The sequence below is a fragment of the Pipra filicauda genome, unplaced genomic scaffold, assembly GCF_003945595.2.
Source record: "Pipra filicauda isolate LSUMZ 115617 unplaced genomic scaffold, ASM394559v2 scaffold36_size6622888_pilon, whole genome shotgun sequence".
In the NCBI taxonomy this organism is placed as follows: Eukaryota; Metazoa; Chordata; class Aves; order Passeriformes; family Pipridae; genus Pipra; species Pipra filicauda.
In genome coordinates, this window is record NW_024104498.1 from 4,163,956 (window position 1) to 4,189,571 (window position 25,616).

Genomic DNA, 25,616 nt, shown 5'->3' on the forward strand with positions numbered 1-25,616 from the left:
ATTCCAGCAGGTTGCGCCGATTTGGCCCTCTCTGGTCCTGATAGAGCGGTTTTCCCTCCAGTGCTCTGCTATCTTACCAGGAGGTCTGAGTTCGGTCGGGGGAAAGCTGCCAAGCTATTGGGGCAGAATATTCCTTTAGCACTCGGCCCATCTCTTCCCAGTCCCCCATCCGGGGTGGTTCGTGACTGGAGCAGGCTGCTGGGCAGTGTCCCCAGCCCCTGGGGCAAGTTTCTGGACAGAGTCCCTAGTCTCTGGCGCACATCTTGGGGAAGCTCCCCGAAAAGTCCTCACCCTGTCTGTACTGAGCGGACTGTACTGAATCAACATGGCAGAATTATCAGCAAGAATATAGTTTACCTGGCAGACAGGGTAAACCCTAAATTCTCATAAATTTCACATAGGTAAACTGAAGGGCAAGGTGAACATTCAGAGAATTACTAAGATATGTATGAGTTCTGTTTTTTACACATGAAGGGTTAGCTCCACCGAAATGGAGCCTCAAAAAATTATTCGACACTCGTACTTGTTCCTCTCCACGGAAATCTTTAGTAAAAGGCGAAAGATTTATACGATCTGAAGAGAAACCAGAGTATACCCCTCCCTCCCTCCCCGACGCTGCCGCCGCCTGCCCCACGCCCCACACCTCAGGGTGACACGGGCCCGCCCGGCGCTCCCGGTCCCGCAGCCCCGGCCCGGCCCGGCCCCGCGGGGCGCACACACCGGGCGGCCCCGACAGCCCGGGCGGGGCAGCGGCCGCAGCGCCGGACACCGGCGGGGCCGCGGGGCACCCTGGGTATGCAAATCACCGGTAACGGGGCGGGGCGGGATCAGCCTCTTCCGCCTGGGACAGATCTCAGTCCCGACAGGTCCTCGCCGTGGGGTGTAACCCGTGCTGAGCCCCCGGGAAGGGTGAAAGGGAGAAACTCGTGGGTTGAAATGTGAGTAGTTGAAATAACTAAAACGAAAAAGTATTAAATTAAAAATTCTAAGGAAAAAGGAAACAGAATTGTAGGATTGTTTGGGTTGGGAGGGACCTGAGGGATCACCTCCTGCCCATCGCTGTGCCGGGGGCAGGGACACCTGCCACTAGACTAGGCTGCTCAAAGCCTCATCCACCCTGGCCTGGAACACTTCCAGGGATGATGCAGCCACAGCTTCTCTGGGCAACCTGTGCCAGGGCCTCACCACCCTCACAGGGAAGAATTTCTTCCTAATATCTAATCTAAATCTACCATCTTTTAGTTTAAAACTATTTCCTCTTGTCCTATCACTACATGCCTTCGTAGAAAACCGTTCTCTCTCAATCCCTCTTTAAGTACTGTAAGGCCTCAGTAGTGTCTCCCTGGAGCCTTTTCCAGGCCCAACAACCCCATCTCTCTCAGCCTGGCTTCCCAGGCAATGGACTGCAGCCTTCTGAGCATCTTTGTGGCCTCCTCTGGGCTTGCTCCAACAAGTACATGTCTTTCCTGTGCTGAGGACCCCAGAGCTGGATGCAGCACTGCAGGTGGGGTCTCACCAAAGCCGATGCCCAGGATGCAGTTGGATTTCTGGGCTGCGGCTGTGCACGGTTGGCTCATGTTCAGCTTTCCATCCACAGGAACCCCCAAGCCCTTTTCTGCAGGACTGCTCTCAAGGAGTTCTCCCGTCTGGGTTCTCCAGTTCTCCTCTCTGGGATTGCCCCGACCCAGAGACAGCATCTCACACTTCAGCTTGTTGAACTTCACGAGGTTCTCGTGGGCCCAGGTTTGCCCAGGTCCCCTTGGATGGCACCCTGTCCTTCAAGCGTGTCATCCACGCTCAATGTGGAACTGATGCCTAAAGACTTTTAGGCGTTTTGTAGATTTTAATATAGCTGTATAGTTTTCTTTCACCTTAGACACTTTAGACAGTTACTAAAGTCTTTTCTCACGGTTTGTGCAACATTCCAATGAATTACTGTTTAGCAATTTTTCCAAGGAAAGATTTTTAGCAAGGACATCCTGTTTGGGACATGCACCTGGACCGGAATAATAAGATATATTTTAGTCAAAACAAGATAGAGGGCCCGGAACCCTTGGAGGGGCCTGCAACGGGGCAGTTCTGAGGGATATGGTAATTCATTAAAGTAATAAAAGAGTGAGAATTCTGTGTGGGTGGGTGCGCCTGTGCTCCATGTACCCGAAAACTTTCATTAAAGGACTGCTGTCTACCTTACCTACACTAATAATTGGAGAATTTTTTCTTCCTATTTAGACATCAGAACAAATTGACCTCAGATCTCAGGCTGCACCCATCCAGCCAATCCCAGTACTCTACCCTCTAAATCTAGAATGATATAGTGGGAGTTGGAATCTATCTGGGTAGGACACACTGCTCTGCCTCACGTAATCCTATGAATGCTCGGCTTAATCAACGCTCTTCATTTTGTTCTATTTTTAACCAGAATAGGGATAGCTCCACCGAAATGGAGCCTCAAAAAATTTTTCAGCACTCGTGCTTGTTCCTCTCCACGGAAATCTTTAGTAAAAGGCGAAAGATTTATACGATCTGAAGAGAAACCAGAGTATGCGCCTGCCTTTTCCCCTGCACATACCCACTCCCAATTGTTCCTGTTGCGGTCATGGCGACCCTTGGGGCTCGCAGGCTCGACGCCCTGCCACCCCACTCCATTTCCCTGGCCCCTCATACGGACCCAAGGCCGCGCTCGGACGCGGCGGCCCCGGGGAGCGGCGGCGGAAAGCGCCACCGGGGCCGCGGCACCGCGCGCATTGCACCTTGGGTACAGAAATAAATATGAATACCAATGAGCGATATGCTAATGAGGCTCGCGCGGCCCGCCGCACTGCCGGCCCACGGCGCATGCAAATAACTTGAATACTAATGAGCGATATGCTAATGAGGCTTCCGCCGTCCACGGCCCCGGTGCGCGGCGGCTGCTGCGCCCGCCCGGCCCCGCCGCGGGATACCGGGCGCTGGGCCCCGCCCGGAGGTGTTGGCGCGGTGACCCGCGGGGCAGCACGGACGGGCCTGCGGCAGACCGAGCCCCCGCACCGCCCGCTCCGCGCCCGGTGAGGCGCCATCGCCCGCCGCCTCCCCTCGGCGCCGCCGCGTCGCCAGGCAACGGCGCGGTGACGTCAGCGCCTCGCGAGAGCTCGCGCCGCCAAGCCTCCCCGCGAGCGCCGGCCCCGCCTCTTTGCGCCGGTGCCGCAGGATGGGTGAGTGCAGCGGGCCCGGGCCCGCCGCCATCCGCCGCCATCCGCCCCCCGCGCCGCCGCCGCCGCCCGCCGGGCCCCGCCGCGGGGCCGCGCGGGCCGCCGCCCGCCTGCCCCGCCCGCCATCGGGGGAGCCGCGGCGGCGCCGAGCCGCTGGCAGTGGGAGGGTGGCCGGGCCCAACATGGCGGCGGGTGGAGGAGGGGGGTCGGGCGGGCTCGTCCCGCCGCGCCGCGGTTCGCTGCGGAGCCCGAGCGCTGGGCTCGCTCCCGGTGCCTGCTGCGGGGCACCCCGCGGATGAGGTGGGACGGTCTTTCAGCAGGAGGGGCGGGGGTGGCCTTGTAGAACACTGGGCTGGGTGGCGGGGACTTGCGCCCTGCGGGAGGTGCCGTGCGGCGCAGAGATGGTCGCTGCTGGGGACCCAGCAGGTCGAGTTGATTTGGGGTGTCTCTCATAAGGGCTCAGCCAGCAGGTGGCACGGGGGTCCCTTCCTATAGCGGGCCTGCCACTCCCCGCTGGTAGCACGGGGTGACTGCTGTAGTGTGCCTGGCAGCTCGGGATCAGGCACTTCCCTTAGAGTGCCTGGCACATGAGGTAAGTTGGGAGGTGCTTTCCAAAGAGGACACAAAGGAGGGAATCTTGTCTGCTTTGTGCAGTTCTGCTGGAAGGGATGTGCTCAAGGCAGGTCTGAGTATCAATGATGAAGCTTCTCTAACTGCTGCATAAGGCCGAGTGCACTGTGCGGATACCAACCTTGGAGAGCTGAGGACTCAGAACTGAGGAGTGTGCCCTACTGCAGCCAGGTGTGCTCCTGCCACCCTCTGACCACGCTGCTCTCATCCAGGTATCTCCAGGGACAACTGGCATAAGCGCCGCAAGACCGGGGGCAAGAGGAAGCCCTACCACAAGAAGAGGAAGTATGAGTTGGGGCGACCTCCCGCCAACACTAAGGTGAGTGGTGTGGGGAGGGTGTTTTCAAACTCAGGTTGCTGGTCACGTGCTGTTAGAGGTTTAAATACCTCCTGTTTTGTGAGGGGTTGAGTTTCTGGTGCTGCTTCTTCAAAAGGTGGTGCTTTCCTCTGTCCAAGTGGAAACCAGAGATAGGTTTTTGTGATGAGAGGCAATTGGAGTGATGAAACTTTCACCTTAGGCAGATGCATCAGACCGTTCTGGTCGTTTTCTGTGTCTGCCGGTGCTGGGGCTTGTCATAGTTACACTGACCACATTGCCTTGGAGACTGGGAATGTTCTGGGCTCCTGTGTGAGCCGTGCAGCGTTCCAGCACCAATGGCACCCTGGTGTTTGTTCCTGGCTGCAGATTGGCCCGCGCCGGATCCACACAGTGAGGGTTCGTGGTGGGAATAAGAAGTACCGAGCCCTTCGGTTGGACGTTGGCAACTTCTCCTGGGGGTCGGAATGTAAGTACATCCTGAACCTGGTGTGTGGAAGGGAGAGCTGTGCTGGTCTTCTAAACTCCTGCGGAGCAGAGGGCTGATGGTGCAAGCATGGATTTGTGGGCTGGCGTTGAGCATCCTGGAGTTTCGCAGTGCTGGCTCTGGAGCAGCATGCATAGTGATGATAACTTTGACCTTATGTGGCCTTGGGGGACTTGGATGTCTGCTAAGTTCACAGTGATGGGAGTGTCATAGTTACACTGAGTGGCATGCTTGTGTTACCTTTTAACGGGGTAGGGGGACTAGAGGGGGGCAAAAAGCCTAAGTTCTTCATGAATGCAACTTTTGCTTATTCATGAACACGGTGACTGAACGGTAAATGATTCTGAGGCATCTTGCCATCTGCAAATTTATTTTCTGTCATTGCTTAGATATATTTGAGATGAGCTCCAGCAAGGCCTCCAGTCACAGTTTTTAATTTAGTGCCAGGCAAGCTGGGGGGCAGTGGATGGGGTGATGAGCATGAAGTGGTTTGAAGGGTACGTGTGAGATGCTGTGGGCTGTGCTCTCAGTTGTCTGATCCCTGTAGGTCTGAATTCATGCTCTTCTTTTGAAAGGCTGCACTCGCAAGACCCGAATCATCGATGTCGTGTACAACGCTTCCAACAACGAGCTGGTGCGGACAAAGACCCTGGTGAAGAACTGCATCGTGCTCATCGACAGCACCCCGTACCGGCAGTGGTACGAGGCCCACTATGCTTTGCCCCTGGGACGCAAGAAGGGCGCCAAACTGGTACGTCTGGGACTGCCGTTTTGACTCCCTGCAGAGCAGAGTCTGCCTTGCCAGAGGCATTTCTCCATCCTGAACGGACAGTGCCTGCCGGAATGGGGTTGGGTACCCGGCAGTGATGGCATTGGTTATCTGGGCTGTGCTCCCATGGGTCCCCAGGACAAGTCTGGCTCTGTTAGTGAAGCGCTCTCTGAGGCATTGCACCCCTTTGTGCACAAGGACCTGCCTGTCGATCTCTTTGTCTTCTAATGATGATACTCTTGTCCAGTTCTGCTACTGAAGGGACAGCGATGACATTTTATGGTGCTGAGGAAGACTTTGCAGGTCGGGTTCTTGTGGTGGGGAGTGATTGCTTTGGTGAGGAGCTTATGGATTACTAACTGAACTTCAGTGTGTTTTTAAGTGTCTTGAAATTATCCAGAACCATAAATTTGTTAAAGATCCAAACCCCAGACTGGTAGAAGGTACTTGGACTGCCATGTGTAGCGTTCAGGTTTAGGTTGTCTCCTTGCATTAAAAACAAAGCACTTCTCATTTGAGTGCTGTGTGGTGCAGGAGCAGGGAAAGAGCTTGTAACCTGTCTGCGTGGACTTACACCAGACCCAAGTGCTCTCATTATGTGTGCAGAGGGAAAGAGGTTCTTTTGGAGGAGAATTAATTGACCAAGGAAGCCTTTGCAGTTCCATTTGCCTGAGAGCAGCCTTCCCTGGGGTACTGTGCTCTGTTTCATCAGTGACTCTGGTTAGCAGCACGGCACTTTTTGGTCTCAAAAGTGAAACACAGCACCTGGTTCTGTGAGCGTAAAGTATTTGTACCTCAGCCAGGTATGACTTGGGAAACAGTACAGTGCTGAGAATGCAAGGGTCTCCATGTTAGTGAGAGCTACCTATGCTAGTGTGGAAGGTGCCTATTTGTTTAACTCCTTGTTTTGCTTATGGTCGTGTTTTTAGACTCCTGAAGAGGAGGAAATACTGAACAAGAAACGTTCAAAGAAGATCCAGAAAAAATATGATGAGCGAAAGAAGCATGCCAAGATAGCAAATATTCTTGAGGAGCAGTTCCAGCAAGGAAAGCTGCTTGGTGAGTCCCTGGCAGCATTAATGTGGGAGGGGCTAAGGGAGTCAGGGCACAAACAGGGTGGCAGAGCAAATCTTAATCTTGTTTTGGGATCATTTAAAGTTCTACTCACCGTGATACAAATAACTGCTGTGGGGTGTTCTCCATGTCTGCAGGAGTGTCTTCTGGGTCTTAAATGTAACTTGTTCTTTTGTCTTCTCTGGAGATACCCCACTTGTGGCAGAGGGGGGAATTCTGCTTCTGGACCTTGAATTACTGCATGTCCCAGCCAGGCTCCTGAAGTTGATTATTCCTGGTTGGCCTTTGTGAAAAAAATGGGGTCAAGACTTGCAAAATAAGCAAGTGTCTGTCAGGAAAATGCCCTGCAGGCATCTGACAGCTTTGATGTTTCAAGCTCTGGCAAATAGTTGAGTGTTCTGAAGTCTTCTGGTGATGAAACCTTTGTCCAGTTCTGCTGCTGAACCTGAGCGATGACAGTTTGGAGATCTGAGGAGGACTTCATTAGGGATCTGCAGCAGGGTGGGTTCCAGGGCACGGTACCTCAGCAGAGGGGCTGAAGCTGGCACGTAACCTGCTGACTGGTTACTGATGAGTTGCTCATGCGTGCTCTTGCAGAGGCTGTGCAGTGTCTGTTCATTGCTGTGTGCCCTGGGGAGTGAATTGCTAAACTTTAACTGCATGACTTCTCCTTGCAGCCTGCATTGCCTCCAGACCTGGACAGTGTGGCCGAGCCGATGGCTACGTGTTGGAAGGCAAGGAATTGGAGTTCTACCTGAGGAAGATCAAGGCCAGAAAAGGCAAATGAATAAAAACTGTTTATTCACAGTCAAACTGTGCTGAGAGGATGAATAAAACCAAGAGTTTACTACAGTTAAAGGTTGTGTGCTCATTTATGTGTAGAGAGGAAAGGGCTTGTGTGGCTCTGCCCGCCAGTATAAAATGTGAAAGAAGATGGATCTCTAGTAATCCCTGAGTACTTCAGTGTCTTCAGACAAAACGTGACCCTGTGTGCTGTCAACTAAAACATCTCCCTGGTTCTAGGACCAGGTGGGTGTGGAAAAGAGTTTTCAGACTTGGCTGAAATGGAGTTTGTCCAATACTGGAAAACAGTGGGCAGGAGGAAGGTGCGAGTACCCGCCCACCACTACAAGTTCTGGCTTCCTGGGAGCTCTAACTCCTTCCTCTACTTTCCCCATGGGATGTGCCCCCATCCCCTGGTTCGGGCCAGCAGCCTCTCTTGCTGTTGTGTTGTATTTCCTGCCTGGTTGTACAATTGCCTGCAGGATCCAGTATCTTTTGACCAAATTTGGCTGCACTACTCAGTTACCAGCTGGCCTTTCCTTGGCCTCCTTGGTCTCATTCCAGTGCAAGATCAATTCCTTCTAGCAGAAGGGCCAGGCTCACATCACGGTCTGTCCCTTTCGAAAGCTGGATACAAACTCCAGTGTTCTGCCCCATTGCTTGGGGTAGAATTGGAAAGCAGTGGTGAAAAAAAGCTTTTCTGGGTGTTTTGGTCAGGTGATGGCGATTCCTTGGGGCTGCTGTCCTTCAGGAAAGCCAGCACAGTGATCTCTGCAAGTAGTTGGGGAGTGCTTTGTGCAGATATTAGGGTGAAATCAGGAGCCCATCTGAGGGCTGGTCCTGTGCCGTGGGGCAGGCCAGGCTCACACACCTTGTGTCTGCCAGGTGGAGGCATCATGCTCTCCACCCCATTTCTGTATCTTTACAAAAGCCTTGGTTATCCATAGGATCACTCTGGTGAGTCAGCCTGCCTGCAGCCCCCGCCTCGTGATTTTTAGCTCTGAACTGAAGGAGGTGGTCCGTGATCACCCTGCCCCCAAGCACAGCTGTGGCGTCAGACCCAAGTCTCTAGTGCCTTAAAATGCAACTGTCCCATAAATAGCTTGGGTTTGGGGTTTTTTGAAGTTTTTTGCTGTAATGCTGTGCCCTGGCTGCTGTGTGTGACAGCAGGAGGTGCTAGTGGGCTCAGATGACCTGGGCAGTGTGGGTTCATCCTGCCCTGTCAGGGAGCTGAGGATCAGTCTGTGGGACAGATCTAGGGACAGACCAACCACACTGGGGAGTTGCACCTGTTCCCGTGGCCGCAGCAGCACGTTGTGGTGTGGTGTGTGTTGGCACCGCCTCGCAGGTTGTGTGTGTGTGCTCGTGGGCACTGTGTGCCCAGCTCGGTGCCACTGGCTGCGCTTCAGGAGTCCCTGGCAGTGGGACCTGGGCTGGGCGGGATGTTTGCACAAGCACATTCCTTCTCCATAGTAATCCAGCGTAAACTTTCCCTGCTCTCCAGCAACGCCTGCTTTCCAGAGAGGTGGAGTGGAGGCGATAAGGGCACTTGGCAGGGATGCGTCATGGCTGCTTCCTCTGAGCGTGTGTCTTCTCTCTCCTCCACAGAGTGCAAACAGCATTCAGGGTGTTTCTGGGGGACTTTGTACAGATGGAGAAACTGAGGCTCGCAGATCAAATGCCAGCTTGGTATGAGAGCAGGAGCTGTAATCCTGGCCCCTGATGAGTAGGATTATGGCTCATCAATGCACACAATGCTTACAAAGGTACTGCTGTGAGAAACAGCTGCCAAGGGCAACCGCCCATGGGAACGAAAGCGGCACTCGTGGCCCGCCGGAGGTGTGGCATGGAAACAGGATGGTGGCAGCTGGCTCCCAAGGTGGCACAGGCTGGGGAACTTCATATGGCTTGGCTGTGGGATGCGTAGCTTTTGGTCTGGCCTTGGCACAGCCCTGTGGATGGCACAGGGATTGACCTGCCTGGAAGGGGGCAAACCTGCCATGTGCTGAGCCAGGAAGGGATGGGCAGGGGCTGGGGTTAAGCACAGCTTTAGCCTGGCTAGACTTAGGAGGTGCCAAAGCCTGGGCTAAGGACCTTACCTGCTTCTACAGATAGGTGCAGGGTCTGAATTTTAAAAAGCTACTTTCTTAGGATGAGCAGCTGGCAGCATAACCCACATGAGGTCACTTGTCCTGTGTCCTGCTCCTTGCTGTTGAGTTCCATGCTCTCTTAGTTCCACGCAGTATTAACTTTGGGATATTTTCACAGGACATGGTCCAGCCCAGAAAATGACTTTGCACTTTAACACGTTCAGCAGTGACCTGGAGAGGAGGCAGGGCTTGTTTATTGGGGGAATTTGAGAGCTTTAAGGGAAGAGGGGCTTTCAGGAAAGGGAACTTTTTAACTAATATTCTTAGGGGGAAAAACACAAATCTGAGTGCAAGAATCCTACAAGGGCCGGAAACACATTCCTGGATTTTTTTCCTGGCTGTATCACCTGGTCTAATACCTCACAACCATCAATGGTGTTGGTCCTTGGACTGTGCCCTTTTTGCCCCAGAAAAATGTGTGGACCCTTTTGACAAAATCCAAATTTACCCACTTTTTGGATAAATGTAATGTAATGTCCCTGCTGTCTCACTGAGCATAGTGTACAGCACCATGAAGGCAATAAACCTGTAGAGCAGCTTGTAGATGTTGCTTTTCCAGGGGAAGAGTAGCTCAGAGAAACCTCCAAAGTGGGAGTTGGTGACTTTCAGTGTTTAGGAAATAGTCATAATGGCTCAGCCCTGCACCTCAGTGGAAGAGTCCTTATCAGGTCGGTGGCTAAACTGAGGAGAATGGGGGTCCAGCCACCATCCAGGCTGTGGGGCATGGGGACACAGACTCTCTCCCATGCCAGGCACTATGGCCCATCAGCAGGGTTGCCCTGCCTTTCCCATGCCTGCTGCAGCCACTGCCTGCTCCCTGCCTGCACCCCCCCATCCCACCAGTGCCTCTTCCTCCTAATTGACCTGGCATGGGCCTGTGCAGCTGAGCCCTCTCCATGATGGGCTGGGGCTGTTACAGGCAGGGAACAGGGAACTCCAGGTTGGTCACACCTTCCTGCCACTGGTCACAGAGATTTGGGTGGGGGCTGCAGGTACTGGAGCTGGGGCTGGGCAAGACCCAGTGGAGTGGTTTGGGTTGCTACCCTTTGCAGCCGTGGCAGCTGAATTTAGGCTTCATGAGAAGGAGGGGGAAGGACAGGGTATTGCATCACTCCCAGCAGCCTTGGGAATGGGACCCCGGGGTATGTGGGCAGAGGGGGCACCCAGGGTAGGATATTTCTGGAGCGCAAGTGAAAAATGCGGCTGTCGCTGCCCAAGTCCAAATCTGAAGCTGTGGGCTGGGCTGCAGCCCCTGGGGACAGCTGCTGGCCCTGCCTGTCCTGCCTCTGCCCCAGGGCAGCTCCTGGTTCCTCCGTGTCCCTGGGGGGACTTGGGGACAGCATGAGCCGGGGTACAGTGGTATGCCCTGGCTGTAGTACCTGGCAGGGGGTGATGGAGACATATTAAAAGCTGGCATCAGAACGCTTTCCCAGAGCCCAGGAGGAAAAAGGAAAAACTCTAGCAGGATATAAAACAGTGGGAAACATCCATGAGCAACAGGAGACATGCAGGGAAATTAGCCCATCATCATCCCCAATCCATGCTGGGGCTGGGACTGAGCTCTGCCCAGGTTCCACGGCTTGTCCCACCATGGGCTGTTGGAAGCCACACCGTGCTCCGCAGGAAACGCCACTTCCTTTGCCGGCCGGAGCGCTGCGTCCTGCCCTGCCCGGCTCCCTCCCTTCCTGCCTGGGCACCAGGCCCAGACGGCTCCAGAGCAGGCAGGCTGCTTTTGGGGCTTCCAGCCTGGAGAATATCCCCCTGGGCAGAGGGAGCAGGGCTCAAGGGTGCCTGCACCCCTCCACAGAGAAGGGCTGGAGCACCCATGAGTGAGACTTGCCAGGGGTACCTGTGCTGGGGGATGATTTACAGCACCCTCAGCCTTTGCCCTGTTCCCAGGAGCTCTACAAATCCCTGCCCTGTTCAGGAACTGCGGCATTTGTAGCAGGCTGACACCTTCCCTAGCTGGGCTGTAAATCCTGGTGCAAGGCAGAGGTTCCGCTGGTCTGCAGCCAGTGCCCAGCTCTGCTCCACCAGACTGACAAAGCAGCTCCCGGGATGCTGGGTGAGACCCACAATGGAGCATTACCCAGGGCGTGGGAGGGGAGAGGGATGGGGTATGAGTGAAACCCACCATCCTTGCACTCCCCACATCCCTATGGTTGGCTTCCCACCTTCCTAAACCATACAGACACAGACATGGAGCCACACTACTAGGAGTAAAATGATTTATTTTTTACGGAGGGCTGGATCCTACAGGGCTGGGCAGCACGTTGGGCACAGGAGGCTGCAAGGGGCTCTTTCTGGTGCCTCCTGGTGTGTGTGGGCACCTCAAACACCTCACACTCGCCTGTGCACAGTCCCTGCACACACTTGTACATAGAGCAGCACACCTGCACCGGCTGTTTCAAGTCCCCATGCCACGGTGGGATGTGGGGTGGGCAGCAGGCAGGGCCACACCAGGCTCCCTCTGCCAAGCCCAGGGCACCCCATTCATATGTGACAGCCCCTGCAGACCACATAGGCAGGGCCAGCCCCATTTCACGTCCCCAGACCCTGTTCTTTGTAGGCTGGGGAGTAAAAGCTCCATGCTAGATGCCATCTGGCTTCAGCAAGAGAGGATGGAGGCTCTTGTCAGTGGGTCTGGCACACACAGTATTGTCGCCTGCTCCCCAAAACCAGCCCCCACCTCCTCTCCATGTCCTTCCTTGGGCACTGACAACCCACATGTCTCTAGACACCACCGGCCTGAGGCAGGATCCCCAGGGCCTGAAGCACCCTCAGACCCCCTGCCCAGCTGCAGCACATGGCAAGTGAGGGGTGCAGTGGTAGCGCTGGGGAAGCGATGAGTATTTGGGGGTGCAGCTTTGCAGACAGCCACTGTAAGCCATGGCAGGACAGTTCATGCCTCTCCTGCTCTGCCAGCTTTCGCTCCTGCCCAGCCCCTGCCACCCTGCTGGTGTGTCCCAGACACAGCCCGAGTCCTGGCATCAGTGCAGGTCGATGGTCTCATACTCCAGGTTGTCCGAGTCCTCCAACTCGATGCCAGGTACCAGGTTGTAATAGTTGGTTGACTGACTCATGTAGATCTTCTCCCGGTCGGCAGAGTCCTTCAGGACTTCGCTCACACTGACAGCGTCCACCTCTGGCTCGCTGCCCCCCAGCTCCTCTGCCCTTGGTGCCGAGGTGCCCAGCTGCCCTTCATAGGCTGATACCTGGGAACTGCTGGGGGATCCCACCTGAATCTCCACCTCCTCATAGAGGTCTCTCCCACTCTCCAGTGGTTCTGCAAAGGGTTGGAGCAGGACCTGTCTCCCCAGTAGCACCTTTTTCTCAGTCTCAGCGGGAGCAGCAGGCAGCTCGTAGGGGTTGTAGTGGTGGGGCTCTGCAGACACCGGCACATTGCCCCTCTCTGCTGTGGCCCGGTGGCTCTGGGACCTGTTCTGAAGGTTGTAGTTGGTCTTTTTCTTCTGCCTGTAGAAGCACCAAGTGACGCTGGCGAGGATGAGGAGAGGGGGCAGGCAGATGAAGAGGGCAGTGAGGCCGTGTGAGCGGCACAGCTCATCCTGGGGGATGCTCTGGAGGTCCACGCCGTGGTACCGTTCCGGCGTGTGGCAGATAACATCAGCAGCCAGGCTGGGCCAACCCGCCAAGTTGGTGAGCAAAGCACAGCTGCAGTCCCAGCTGTTGTTGGAGAGTTGAAGCTGGAGCAGAGTCGGCTTCAGGAGGCTGGCAGGAAGGAAGGTCAGGGCATTGAAGCCCAGGTAGACCTCCTGGACCTGGGATGATGCTTTCAGGAAGGACCTGGGTAGATCCTGGAGCTGGTTGCTGTCCAGATAAAGAACCCTCAAATTAGGGGCATTTTCCAGAAAGCTTCCAGGGAGACTTTCCAGCAGGTTGTGACTTAAGTGCAAGATCTCCAAGGCAGGGGGGACTCCCTGTGCGTTGCTGATAGCTGTGATACCACAGTGCGAGAGGTAGAGCTCCCGCAGCCCCCGCACCCCCACCAGTGCCCCCCAGTCGAGGTGGGTGATGTTGGAGCTGGTGAAGTTGAGGCAGCAGCTCTCAGGGAGTGGAGCCTCCCGGAAAGCTTGGAAGTCCATGGGCTCTGAGCAGTTGCAGATTGGCGATGCTGGGTCGAGGGTAAGGCAGGCAGTGAGCAGGAGGCTGCCCCAGAGGGACACGATTCCCAGCCCGGTGCCTGCGGGGAGAGCAGAGGGGACGGTGACTCCTTGTGCGACCTGCCCTCCCGCTCCCCTTGCTCCAGCCCTCCCGGCGGGTGTGTGTGTGTGTGTTTGAACCCCGCTTTTCCTCCCACCTAGGAAAGGGACCCAGTCCCCGCAGATCCTCCCGGAGCCGTCTCCCAGTGCTACCACCCCTCTCCAGCCCGGGGCTGCCTCCCGCCCGACCTCCCGCTGCTCCGGCCGGGTGTCCGCGGGCAGCGAGCGACCCCCGGGGCTGTGCCCGTTCCCCTCGTGCCCTGCCCGTTCCCCCCGTGCCCCCGGTGCCCTGCCCGGCCTCACCAGCCGCCGCACGCCCCATCCTCCGGGGCCGCTCCCCGTCCCTCCGCGCTCCCGCCGGGCGCGACCGCCGGCTCCGCCTCGCCGGGGGCCGAACCCGCCGCCGCCCGCCCCGTCCCGTCCCGGGCCATGGTCTCCCTTCAGCTCCCCGTGCTCCGTCCCCTCGCTGGGGTCGCGCCAGCCGTGGACCCTCCAGCCGCACTGTGCAGCGATAGCCCCCGAAATGTGTTTGACCCAGGTTCCTTACAGCCAATCCACCCGATGCCACCCCTTCCTCTGCCCTCCCCCACCAATAAACCACAGCCCCCCCATCCCTTCATCCTTACCCTCTCCATCCCCCAGAAACAACATCCCTTCCCATCTGCCCCCTATCCACCCCTCTCTGGCCCCCTACCAGCCATGTATCCCTCCAGCCCCCTCCGTACTCCATCATCAGCCCCCAAGCTCCTGGAGAGGGGCTGGGCTGGGCTTTGCTGAGTTACTCTTAGGCCTGGCAAGCTCACTATACCAGTAAAAAAAGTGCTGGGTTGTCTCAGGCTTCTTTGGGCCACCCATGCTATCCCGAGGGGTGCTGCAATGTTTGAGAAGGCATCGGGCTTCAAGAGCTTCTTCACTTGATTCCACACCTCACTCATGGCTCAAAACTGGCACCTCAGGTGTTGCTCTCATGTGTCAGCTTGGGGATGCTCCAACCCCCAGTGTGAGAAAAGCAGCTCCCCTTGGCACAGACCGATGTATCCAGCCTGGGTCTCTCTCAGACCCACAAACCTTGGAAGAGGGTGGGTTTCTGGCAGCGGGACCTGCCCCATCCTACTGTGGGCGTTGCCTCCTGAGCAGTGGGTTTGTAGTGCTGGCACCTCACACTGTGCAGCAACTACTGCAGCTACGAGGTGTTCCTGCAGGCACCAGGTGTTCCTGCTGGGGGACAGGGATGGGATAAGATGGGATGGGATGAAGTGGGAAAGGAAGCAGGGCCAGCCAAATCCTGGCTGCTGGGGTGGGATGCAGGAAATGGCCATCTGGGGCCTTGCAGGAAGGGAGGTGCAGGCATCACACTGGCTTGAAAAGGATGAGAGTTGCCTCCTGGAGTGCCCTGAACACAGCCATACAGCCCAAAGCTGGCACCCATGGGCTGGAGCCTGCTAACATCCTACTTGGGATAAAGCCTCCCTGACCCCCCTCCTCCCCCTGCTCCAGGACAGCAGCTGAGACAAGAACCCCACTGAAGGAGATTTGAGGCTCCGTGTGCCTTCCTGGGCCAATCCTGCCTCCCAGGTGGTACCTTCCAGCACTGGCATTTTACATACTACCCCAGATTCAGGCGCTTCCTTAATGCAGATGGATTCCTTAATCAGTGTCCTTTGATATCTCCCTCCAGGCACTTTTGCCCAGATTTGCAACATCCCCTCTGCACATGCCCAAGCAACTCCTGGGGTGCATTTGCCTCTGCAGGTGCTGGTGCTGGTTCTTCTTTCTGTGGCTCACCCAAGGAACCAGCCACCCTCTCCATCCTCCTCCTTGCTGGCTGCAGCCCCGTGCTTTGCAGGAGCTGTGCTGAGGGATGGGAAAACCCTGCTCCGAGGGGGTCAGCGCTGTCACCCCAACCCTGGGGAACTTGCCTGCACTCTGGTGCTTGGCTGGTGTTGCTCTTGCAGCCCAGGTACTGTGTGCAGAGCACACAGCAGTGCCATGCAGCCACCCTGGGAAGGCAGCTCTGGTGCAGAGGAGAGTTGGCGACTCCTGGTGCTGCTGAGCATCACTGAATGCTGCGAAAGTGGGAGGACCTTGTGGGGCACCAGGTATGGAGGACAGAGATCCCACAGCCTCTCTGGGCTCCTCTGATATTTTACCACAGGGGATATTTTACCATGTGATATTTATGCACAGGGGAAAAAAAGTTTCTTAGTATCTCAGTGGAATTTCCCTGAGATAACTTGCGTCAGGTGCCTGTCCTGGTTTCGCTGAACACCTCCCGAAAGAGCCGGGATCCCTTTTCCTGTAATTCCACATCTAAATAGCTGCAGGCAGCTGGGAGTTCACACCAGAGCTTCCCTTTCTCCAAGCCCAACAGGTTAGTGATGTTAAACCACAGTTCCTCCCACTGCCCCACATCAGCAGTGGGAAAACCCCTGGCTGAGATGCTCTGCATCACTGGAGACCCAGCTGCGGATGGAGGGGGGGCTGTTCCTGGGCTCCATTCCTTTTGGAGAGGAGGTGCCTCAGCCTTGGTAGGACATGGGCTGTGGGGTCCATCCATGCCCCCCAACCCCTGCCCAAGGGCTCACTCAGAGGCAGAGGGGAGCAGAAGCAGAGATGGCAGCTCTCAGTCCTCACTGGTCCCTGCTGTACCTCTGCAGGGGACCCCGGGGCAGCCCCATGCAGGTGGTCACATCACCCTCAGGCAGGTCCCCTGGGGCCTCCCTGCACCCCTGGCTGCTTCCACCCACGTGTTGCCTTCAGATGTTGACTCAGCTCCAGCAGCCCTGAGCTGGGGCCTCAGTCGGAAAACCTGTGATGCCACCCACGCCCCAGGGAGCCCCGGGGCCCTGGTGGAAACAGGCAGCTTCCCCCAAGGGCAGCAGCATCTCTGCCTGTTCCTGGACCATGTTTGCTGACAGGTGGTGGGTTTGAACGTGCTTCACCTACAAAAGCTGGAAACCTGAGAAAAAACCAGACAGATATGGATTGTTTCCTGTCTCTCTGCAGGCCGGTCTGATCAGCTTTCCTGCAGAAAAACACAGGGAGCTAATTCCTCCCCAGTACCCTGGGGTGAAAGAGGATGTGCTTGGAAAAACGGGGCTGTTTTTCAGGGGTGCCCATGCAAAACCCTCAGCATATTCAGGAACACAGTGAGCATCAGTGGCAAGAGCCCTGAGCTGCAGTGAGGGGAAATGGAGGCAACAAAGCAAGGGACGGTCACCCTGTGTGTGGTATGAGCAGGGGAAGGGCAGCAGGATCTGCTTTTGAGGGGCTCTTGCAGTGCTGCTGCTTCAGATTCGTGGGAGCTGTATGTTTGCAGCCATCTCTGCCAGCTCCCACGCCCGTGGGGAAGGAGAAATGCCAAGAATCCTTTCATGACCTGTTTCGAGTGACACAGAGGCGTGTCCCCGTCACGGCCATTAGAGAGCAGCACCGCTCTGGCACCTTGCCCGGCCACCACTGCACACCCAGCACAGCCAGAGCCCCCAGGACAGGGTACCCAGGCACTGAGGGGCAAGGATGGTGGTCCCCAGTGGGACAGTCCTGGACTGGCCATCGTAGGCAGCTGCAGGGGACTGACCTTTCAGGGCTGTTTGAGGGGCACTGGGGCACAGCGCTGGGCTGGAGCAGGGGTAAAGTGTGGACAAGGGTCATCTACCCAAGGACAGCCTGGCCAGGGAGCTCCCCTTCATCTTCCCTGTGTCCCCACTACCCCACCTGAGGTGGGCTCTGACCCCCTCCTCCCTGGCTCCTGGCACAGAGTGAAAGGCTCTTAGGGGGTGTTTGCCTGCATCCAGGTTTGTCACAAAAGGGAGCAGGTCAGGGCCCGCAGTGAACACATGGGCTTTGAAATCCCACCCTGGCCACGGCCGTTCCACGGGGAGTAGGTGTGGGGTCCTCAGTCCCCAGGGGGTTGTGTGACACAAGCTGCTCACTCCCGTGAGGGGAAACATCCTGTGAGCAGGTAGCGTGTGCGTGTGTATATTTATAGATGTGCACGAGGAGGGGGCTCTGCGTGTCCTGGCAGAACAGGGGAAGGAGCTGAGGAGGGGGCTCTGTGTGTCTGTGGGGTCTCGGTGTGACTGTAGGGGAACCCTGAGTCAAGGTGGGGGTTGTCTGTCTGTGGGTGTCTCTGTATGTAGGAGGGAGGATGCATCTACGGGGGACACTCTGTGCTGGGGGGTGTCACTGTGTGTGTATGGAGGGGGTGTTACTGTGTGTGTGTATGAGGGGTGTCAGTGTGTGTGTGTGGGGGTGTCACTGTGTGTGGGGGGGTGTCACTGTGTATAGGGGGTGTCACCGTGTGTGTGGGGAGGGGGGTCACTGTGTGTGTACGGGAGGACCCCTGCGAGGTGGATGCAGCAGGACCCTGGCCGGGCTCCATTACCCCGGGACACGGCCTTCAAAGACGCACCAATGAATCCCTGCGGCCCGGTGCTGCGACCCCACCCCCCTCCCCGGTGCTGCGGCCCCTTTAAGGGCGGGGCGGGGCCGTCCGGGGCGGGGCTCCGCGTGTGACGTCATTGCTCCCATTGATAAAGGCGGCGGGATTCCCGGGGCGCCAGCGGCGGCGGGGCCACGTGCGCGGGGCCGGCGGAGCCCCCGGGACATCTCCTCATCCCCCGGCACCCGCCATGGAGTCCGCCGGCCTTTTCCCCCCCTTCTCCGCCGCCTGCCTCCCCGCACGGCCCGCGCCCGCCCCGGCGCCGCCGCCCCGCGCGGCCGAGACCACCCGCATCGTCACCGACCCGATCTCCGGCCGCTCCTACTGCAAGGGCCGCCTGCTGGGAAAGGTACCGGGAATGGGGGAGAGGAGGGTGAGCCGCCGCGGAGGGCACCGGCCGCCCCGGGTTGAGCTGGGCCGGGAGCCGTCGCCCCGTGCGGGCGCGGGGAGGGGCCGGGGCTGCCGCGCCTGCCCGACCCCCACCCCGGGTGGCCCGGGGATGAACGCAGCCCCCCGGCTGCCGCCCACCGCCCCCACCCTCCCCGCCTCTCGCGGCGGGCCCGCAGCAGCGCTGGAAGCACTGAATCACCCGGCCTGGCTTCGTGCCTCGCCGGCTATCGGAGCCGCATCGGTTTCGGGGCGCCCCGCGGGGTGTGCGTGGGCCGGCGGGTGCCCCGGTTCCCAGGGGCCGCGCGCGCAACTTTTCTCCTGGCTACCAGCGGCGTGTGTAGGAGGTGGGTGCCGGTTCCCAGCCCAGCCCAGGCGGGCTCGGCGGCTGAGTGTGCAGATTGCAGGGTGACATCACGGCAGGAAAAACCTGTCTCCATGGGGCTGCCTTTCGGTGGCCTCCGGTCCCCGGGCTTCCTGCCTTGCGCAGGACTTTCCAGGTTGATCCGTCATGTGGAAAGATGCAAAGTCCGGCCATAGTGGGAGGGAGGAAAAATGCCCTGGAGGTTTTACAAGAACTGGGTGAAGAAAATGCCCGGTTGAGAGCATCACAGTTCAGATCTTAGTGGGCGACGCAGCAGGAGGGAGCGTGTGACGCTTGCCGGGCTGTGCTACCAGGGAATGGGGGAGGAGGAGGCTTGCAAGCAGGCAGGGGTAAAGAGCTATCTCTCACCCATCCATTACCACGTCTTCCCTTGCAGGGCGGGTTTGCACGATGCTATGAAATGACGGACCTCTCCAGCAACAAAACCTATGCCGTGAAGGTCATTCCACACAGCCGGGTGGCGAAACCCCACCAGAGGGAGAAGGTGGGTGCCGTGGGGCTGGTGGGGTGCTGGGCGGGTGGGGGGCAGCAGGGGCCCTGTGCTCACCTGGCACTGCTGCTCTCTTTCAGATCACCAATGAGATCGAGCTGCACCGAGACTTGCACCATAAGCACATTGTCAAGTTCTCCCACTACTTTGAGGACTCAGAGAGCATCTACATCTTCCTGGAGCACTGCAGTAGGAAGGTCAGTGCTGGTGTGGCCTCCTTGTCAAAGGATCCCTTAAACAGCCATAGCTGGTTGGAGCAGGTCTTATCTGAGGTGTTTTTGTAGCACTCCCCTGCTCCTAAGCTGTGTGCTCTGTCACACCCTCTGAGCTCACCATAAGCCGTGAGATTTTGCACAGCACTGGGCACTCCATCAGCTGCCTGTCCTACTTGGACTGCCTGCTCATGCTGGGGCCACCATAAATCCAGTGGTTCCCTGGCTTTGCTGAGCAACCTCAGCCTTGTGCGGGGAGTCTGCTGAGGTCATGGCTGTGAAAGAAGGATTATTTGTGAATGTGCACCTTCTGGAAGAACTGGCTTTGACCCTGCCTGCCCCATGCCTAGTCAGCAGGGCTGCTTGTTCTCCCTGCCTGCAATCACAAGCTGCCTTCTCTCCCTCTGCAGTCCCTGGCCCATATCTGGAAGGCCCGCCATACTCTGCTGGAGCCCGAAGTGCGATATTACCTCAAACAGATCATCTCAGGCTTGAAATATCTTCACCTCAAGGGCATCCTGCACAGAGACCTTAAGCTTGGTGAGTGCTGTGGTTGGGGCACAGTGCTGTGTGGGGAGCAAGCTGTCCCTGAGGGACTTGTGGTGACGCATCACCCTTGACTTGCAGGCAACTTCTTCATCAATGAAAACATGGAGCTGAAAGTGGGGGACTTTGGGCTGGCTGCTTGCCAGGATGTCTCTGACCAGAAGAAAAAGTAAGTTTGAGATTTTCCTATTACAGAGTCCTCTGGGGCTTCACTCTTCTTTCTCTTGTGGCTTCCCGGGAGAGTGGAGGGTTGAGTGGTCCCTCCTGGCCTGGGGAGAGGAAGCCTTAGGGCACCCTTCCTGGAGTGAGGGAGCTATTCCTGCTCCAGCTGCAGGCAAGGCGAGGGGGCTGGGGGCTTTGTGGCTCCTCGAGGAGTGAGCTTGCAGCCGTCGGGGAGAACAATGTGTTGACTATTACTATTGTGCCTGCCCGGCTGCCGTGCCGGCTGCGCAGGCTGGGACACAAAGGCTCTGTTCCTCCTGGGCTCTGGGACAGCCTCTTCCCAACGGCTCCCCAGGAGCAGCTGCTCCTGAGCCCCGGGAGCTGGAGAGGAGGGAGTCTGTATGGGACTCCTTGTAGATAGAGGGGGACTCTGGGCCACAAAGAGCAAAATGGATCGGGGAGGACAGGCTGCAAGCTAAATCCCAGGGCTCGGAGTGGGGGGAGGCTGTCTGTGAGGGGATGCAGAGCATGCACTGATCTGGTGCTCTGCCCCACAGGACAATATGTGGGACCCCGAACTACCTGGCCCCAGAAGTGCTGCTGAGGCAGGGCCACGGGCCAGAGTCGGACGTGTGGTCTCTGGGCTGTGTCATGTAAGTCTGTGCTGCTGTGTGGGGAGGGGTCTGGGCACCCTGCCTGGGGTGGGGGCACAGCCAGGCTGTGGGCAGCCCGATGAGGAAGTTTTCTTGTGCTTTGCCTTGTGGCTCCACAGTGGCTGCTGCAAGGCAGGGGGAGGGGAGCGACTGGCTGGATCCTGCCTGGCCCTGCTTTGGAGCAGGTGCTGCCAGCCATCCCGGGATGCTGCGTGGGGACTGTGCAAGCAGGACCTGCACGGGGCAGGCGCGCTCGTGCCGCACTCGGCTCCAATTCAAAGCAGGCTTGACCGCACCGTGAACCTGATAAACAACGGAAAATCTCTGTGGCTGCTGCTCTGTTTGCTCAGAGAGCGATTGCTGTGCTGCCTCGGCACATCCAGCCCCTTGCCTGGCTGCTGCCTGTAAGCTTCCTGCTCCGTTTTCCCCCCCCCCCGGCAGCCACACGGGGGTGGGAGCAACAGTGGCAGACGGTAGCCTTTGCTTATCAGCCCTCTGTCCTTCCCTGAGGCTCCTTGCCTGTTGCTCTGAGCAGTTGCTAGGAGGAAGTGTGGCCGGATGTGAGCCTGGCTGTCCAGGCTGGAAGTGGTGCTCTCAGCCAGGTGTGGCCAACCAAATGCCAATAACTTCCTTGCTTTAAGTGCTGCTGAGTCACAGGCCTGGTGGGGATGTAACAGTGGCATTCATGTCCCCTCCCAGGTACACCCTGCTGTGTGGGAACCCTCCCTTCGAGACCTCTGACCTCAAGGAGACCTACAGGTGCATCAAGCAGGTGGAATACACCCTCCCTGCCTTCCTCTCCCTGCCCGCAAAGCATCTCATCGCTGGCATCCTCAGACGCAACCCCCAGGACCGCCTCACCCTTGAGGAGATTTTGGACCATGAGTTCTTCAAGGTGAGTGTGTGGGGATCTGGGTCAAGGTTCCTTTCTCCACGTGGGATGAGGCAGATGAGGCTTTTTGGGCTGTGCAGGGTGCTGTCCTTGGAGCCCAAGTCTCAGTCCTTCAAAGGATGCAGCCGCTGTCCTGCTCAAATGCCAGCCAGGGGAACTGAGGGATTTGATGTGTTCCTGCTGCCTTGTTGCTATAGCAGGGGGTTGTTTCCTGTACTGATGCCAGTCATGCTTCCAAGGCTTGACGGAAACACAAGCTGGCTGTCAGGAGGGATGTGAATGACTGCGGTCAGCCGAGGGCAGCTGCTCTGCCTGGAGCATGTGGCCTATGGAAACCAAACCTTTTCCTTGACCTCTCTGCAGGGCTACACGCCTGAGAAGCTCCCTCCCAGCAGCTGTGTGATGGCTCCAGAGCTGAGTCCCCCAAACCCTGCAAAGACTCTGTTTGCTAAAGTCACAAAGACACTCTTCGGAAAGAAGAAACCCAAGGGTGAGTTCATGCAGTTGCCAAGGAGGCTCTGGGTGACCCTTCTTCCCAGGGAGAAGTGTGTCCTGTCTCCTGCAGAGATCTGATGGGTCTCTGTGGACCCCCTGCCTGGGGACAGCACAAGCTGGGCTTGTCCAGCCCTTCTTGTGCTGGTGGCCCGGCATGGGTGTGTGCCTGGAGAGCGGATGCTGCATGGCAACCCAGGGGCAGTTCCTCCTGAAAGCCCTCTGTAGCATGAGAACTGGGAAGTGAAAGTGGGAGGCAACTGTTTGAAACCATCCTTGCCACCGTGGGCATGGGATCAGATAAGGGAGAGCTGAACTACTGGGAGGGGTGTCCCGGATGTCCCCATCCCCTATGCTCAGCAGTGTGCTCATCACTTGCTCTTCTCTTAGCCAAGAAGGGCTCTTTGGAGGACAAGGATGACATCTCCAAGCTGGTCACTGGGCTGATGAAGACCTCGATCTGTCGGCAAATGAGCTATAAAACTGTGGAAGGGAATGAGGTGAGAACATCTCCGAGGCCACGCGTGCCCCTCTTTTGGGGAGCAGGCAGGACAGTGGTAAAGCCAGGTCTCTCTGCAGGCCACTCCTGTATCCTGCCGCAGTGCCAGCTCCAGCCCCGTGGAGACAGTGGTGGAGGAGACATCTCACAAGTCTGCGTCCCCCTCCATCCGGGGAACGATGGCCAGCAGCTGTGAGGGTGAGCAACACCTGCCCCGGCCACCCCAGCCTGCCCTGGGTTTCCTGTCCTGCCTGGCTGATAGCGGGGCCGGCTGACTCAGCCTGTCATCTTCTCCCTGCAGCCTTTGAAGACTGCATCACTGCCTCTGCCATCATTGAGTCAGCCGTCCGGCTCCTGCGGACCTGCCTCTCCTCCATGCCCCCAGGTAAACTGGTTGGACTGCTCTGGGATGGCATAGGGTACTGTGCATCCTTTTCCCCCTGGGATGAAGGCATGGCTGCTATTTGGGGTACAAATAACACCTTAAATGGTGCCAAAGCCTGCTGCAAGGGTCTGCTCCCCTCTGGGGGAGGTGAAGGGGGGAGGGACTGGTTGCCTGCTCTGCTCACCTCCTCCTCTCCTCTCCACCAGCGGAGAAAAACCCGGCTTCCCTGGCCCGCCACGAGCACTTTGTCTGGGTGAGCAAGTGGGTGGATTATTCCAACAAGTATGGCTTTGGCTACCAGCTCTCCAACCGCAGCATCGGGGTCCTCTTCAACAACGGGACGCACATGACGCTTTCCCCCAACCGCAGGTGAGCAGTGGGAGTGGGGTTGGTGTCTGTCTCCGGCGAAGCCCTGTGGGTGGGAAGGGGCCATGGGGAGGCTGTGCCAGGGTGGGTTTGGTGCTGGACGTCCTCAAGGCTCACGGTGTGCTCCCTTCAGGACTGTGCATTACAACCCGACCAACAGCAAACACCTGGTGTTCTCTGTGTCCGCCATCCCCGAGCAGCTGCAGGGACAGATGACTGTCCTGCGCTACTTTGCATCCTACATGGAGCAGCATCTCATGAAGGTGGGTGCTGGGGCCCTGGGCTGGATGTTGCATCTTGGCTTGACCGCACTGCTTGGGCTGGTTGGACTCCCTCCTTGCAGGCTGTGGCCTCAGAGTTGTGTCCTGGGAGTGAGGACCCCCCTGAGAGGGTGTCCAGGTTTGGTGCTGTGTGTGCTGGTGGAAGTGCTCCTGTGTATGGGACCAGTGGCTTATGCAGACCCTTCTCTCCAAGGGAGGTGACTTGCCCAGCATAGATGACCTTGGGCAGCCGGCCCTGCTCCTCCTGCAGTGGGTGAAGACTGACCAAGCCTTGCTCATGCTCTTCAGCAATGGCACCCTCCAGGTATGTGTGGGGCACAGTGGAGAAGCCTAGACCCTTGTGAGGAAGAGGCCAGATGGTGTCTCCTGGCCTGTATTAGATCTTGTCTGCCACAGCCCAAATGCAAAATCCAGCTGTGAAACAGCTGTGGGTGCAAGATGCTTCTCCAGTGCCTGGAGATGCTGGTTGCAGCTTCCCCAGCTCCTGGGGGACATAATGCTTCAGCTGGATGCTTCTGTCTGCCCCAGTGCTGGAGCTGGCGCATTCCTGGCACGGGGCACGGAGCAGGGATGCTCCCAGGCAGGTTGGGGAGGAGGAACGGGTTGAGGCAGGAAGTGTGGCTGCCTCTTGGCTCCCGACATGCTGTGGGAAGCATGGGTTAAACCAAGCCCAACCTGTCTTCTAGGTGAATTTCTATAACGACCACACCAAGGTGATCATTAGCAAGCCTGACCACTCCTGCCTTGTCACCTACATCAACCGGGAGCGCAACTCCTACACTTACAAGCTGTGCAGTATCCAGGAGCTGGGCTGCTCTCCTGAGCTCCACCACCGCCTCAGATACATCCTCAAGCTCCTCCAAGAATGGGCTGAGGCCTAACGTGGGACCCTGGGGGACCTTCTCTGCACATAGAGGTCTCCCCCCTGCCCTCCCATGGGATGGGAGGTATGTTGTGGTGCTGGCTGCCCAACTGGGCACTCTGTATCCCGGTGTTCAGCTGGTCTCTGGACTAAGATGTGGATGTGGTTCCAGCAGCAGGTCTGGATATCCTTGCTGCTCCCTGGCTCTGGGCAGTCGTTGTCTTTCCATCTCCAGCTCCCGCTCTTGTTGTGCTGATCTTAGTGGAGTGGACTGGGGTGGTACAGGGAGGTGGTGGTGGGTGAGTGTCCTGCAGCCAGGTTTGGGGCTGGTTGTGTCTTGTTTGGGGCTAGCAACTGCCTGTGGTGGGAGCTCAGGCTGCCCTGGCCTGCCCAGGGTGATGCACCAGTTGCACGAGGACTGGCACAGCCTTGATCTCAAGCCTTGGGTGCTGTGGGGTAGAAAAAGCCCCTTTCTGGGGTGGACAAGGGGTGAAGGGTGATGCCTGCCCTGCCCGGGGCTCTGTGGGCTGGTGTGTGCCACTCCACAACTGCTACACTAAGGAGGGTGTTGTGCTGGGCCCAACTGTGTCCTGTCTGTTTCCAAATTGTGAATTGTCTGGTACAACTTGAGGTTTGATTAAAGGGGGGGATGGGATCTGAGGACTTTCCTGGAGAAGCCCTCATCTTGTTGGGACCCAGGGTAGTTTCTTATTTCAAGGCAGTCTCTGCCATGTGGGACTATTTATGTATCTTATTTATATGGAATTATTTATTTTCCTGTTGGTCTGTCTGTGTGCAGCTACCCTCTCCCTGACTCACCTCAATAAAAACTTGTTTAAGGGCAAACTGTGTCTGCCTTGTCTGAACCTGGAGTCACGAAAGGCTTCAGCATCATCCTTGCTCTAGGGCTGCTTTTGTCTGCCAGGGATAACCTTTCTTG

The 25,616-nt window shown here is 57.4% G+C and overlaps 3 protein-coding genes and 7 non-coding genes across 10 annotated transcripts; 7 read left to right on the plus strand and 3 right to left on the minus strand.

Moving 5' to 3' along the window:
* Positions 1-478: 478 nt before the first annotated feature.
* Positions 479-593, minus strand: LOC114001814. Its single transcript, XR_003545649.1, has one exon. It is a non-coding gene; the product is annotated as a U5 spliceosomal RNA (small nuclear RNA).
* A 1,838-nt stretch (positions 594-2,431) lies between these two features.
* Positions 2,432-2,546, minus strand: LOC114001822. Its single transcript, XR_003545657.1, has one exon. It is a non-coding gene; the product is annotated as a U5 spliceosomal RNA (small nuclear RNA).
* A 559-nt stretch (positions 2,547-3,105) lies between these two features.
* On the plus strand, positions 3,106-7,325 carry RPS8 (ribosomal protein S8). Its single transcript, XM_027747152.2, has 6 exons — positions 3,106-3,194; positions 4,034-4,140; positions 4,507-4,606; positions 5,200-5,375; positions 6,323-6,452; positions 7,145-7,325. Exons 1-6 carry the CDS (start codon positions 3,191-3,193, stop codon positions 7,252-7,254), a joined length of 627 nt encoding a protein of 208 aa, XP_027602953.1. The 5' UTR covers positions 3,106-3,190; the 3' UTR covers positions 7,255-7,325.
* On the plus strand, positions 3,878-3,962 carry LOC114001815. Its single transcript, XR_003545650.1, has one exon. It is a non-coding gene; the product is annotated as a small nucleolar RNA SNORD55/SNORD39 (small nucleolar RNA).
* LOC114001818 lies at positions 4,312-4,415 on the plus strand. The gene has a single exon (XR_003545653.1). It is a non-coding gene; the product is annotated as a small nucleolar RNA SNORD46 (small nucleolar RNA).
* Positions 5,615-5,687, plus strand: LOC114001817. Its single transcript, XR_003545652.1, has one exon. It is a non-coding gene; the product is annotated as a small nucleolar RNA SNORD38 (small nucleolar RNA).
* On the plus strand, positions 6,873-6,944 carry LOC114001816. The gene has a single exon (XR_003545651.1). It is a non-coding gene; the product is annotated as a small nucleolar RNA SNORD38 (small nucleolar RNA).
* A 434-nt stretch (positions 7,326-7,759) lies between the features above and the next one.
* LOC114001819 lies at positions 7,760-7,889 on the plus strand. Its single transcript, XR_003545654.1, has one exon. It is a non-coding gene; the product is annotated as a small nucleolar RNA SNORA35 (small nucleolar RNA).
* Positions 7,890-11,614: 3,725 nt separating this feature from the next.
* LOC114001771 (SLIT and NTRK-like protein 6) lies at positions 11,615-13,969 on the minus strand. The gene is made up of 2 exons (XM_027747231.2): positions 13,924-13,969; positions 11,615-13,601 (listed from the first exon to the last, which is right to left on the minus strand). The coding sequence occupies exons 1-2, from the start codon at positions 13,940-13,942 to the stop codon at positions 12,391-12,393; spliced, it is 1,230 nt and encodes a 409-aa protein (XP_027603032.1). The 5' UTR covers positions 13,943-13,969; the 3' UTR covers positions 11,615-12,390.
* Positions 13,970-18,170: 4,201 nt separating this feature from the next.
* On the plus strand, positions 18,171-25,522 carry PLK3 (polo like kinase 3). The gene is made up of 15 exons (XM_027747283.2): positions 18,171-18,413; positions 19,213-19,320; positions 19,407-19,523; positions 19,949-20,078; positions 20,166-20,253; positions 20,804-20,899; positions 21,599-21,794; positions 22,155-22,281; positions 22,674-22,783; positions 22,863-22,980; positions 23,084-23,167; positions 23,374-23,536; positions 23,667-23,796; positions 24,008-24,118; positions 24,501-25,522. Exons 1-15 carry the CDS (start codon positions 18,255-18,257, stop codon positions 24,693-24,695), a joined length of 1,932 nt encoding a protein of 643 aa, XP_027603084.1. The 5' UTR covers positions 18,171-18,254; the 3' UTR covers positions 24,696-25,522.
* Positions 25,523-25,616: the final 94 nt, after the last annotated feature.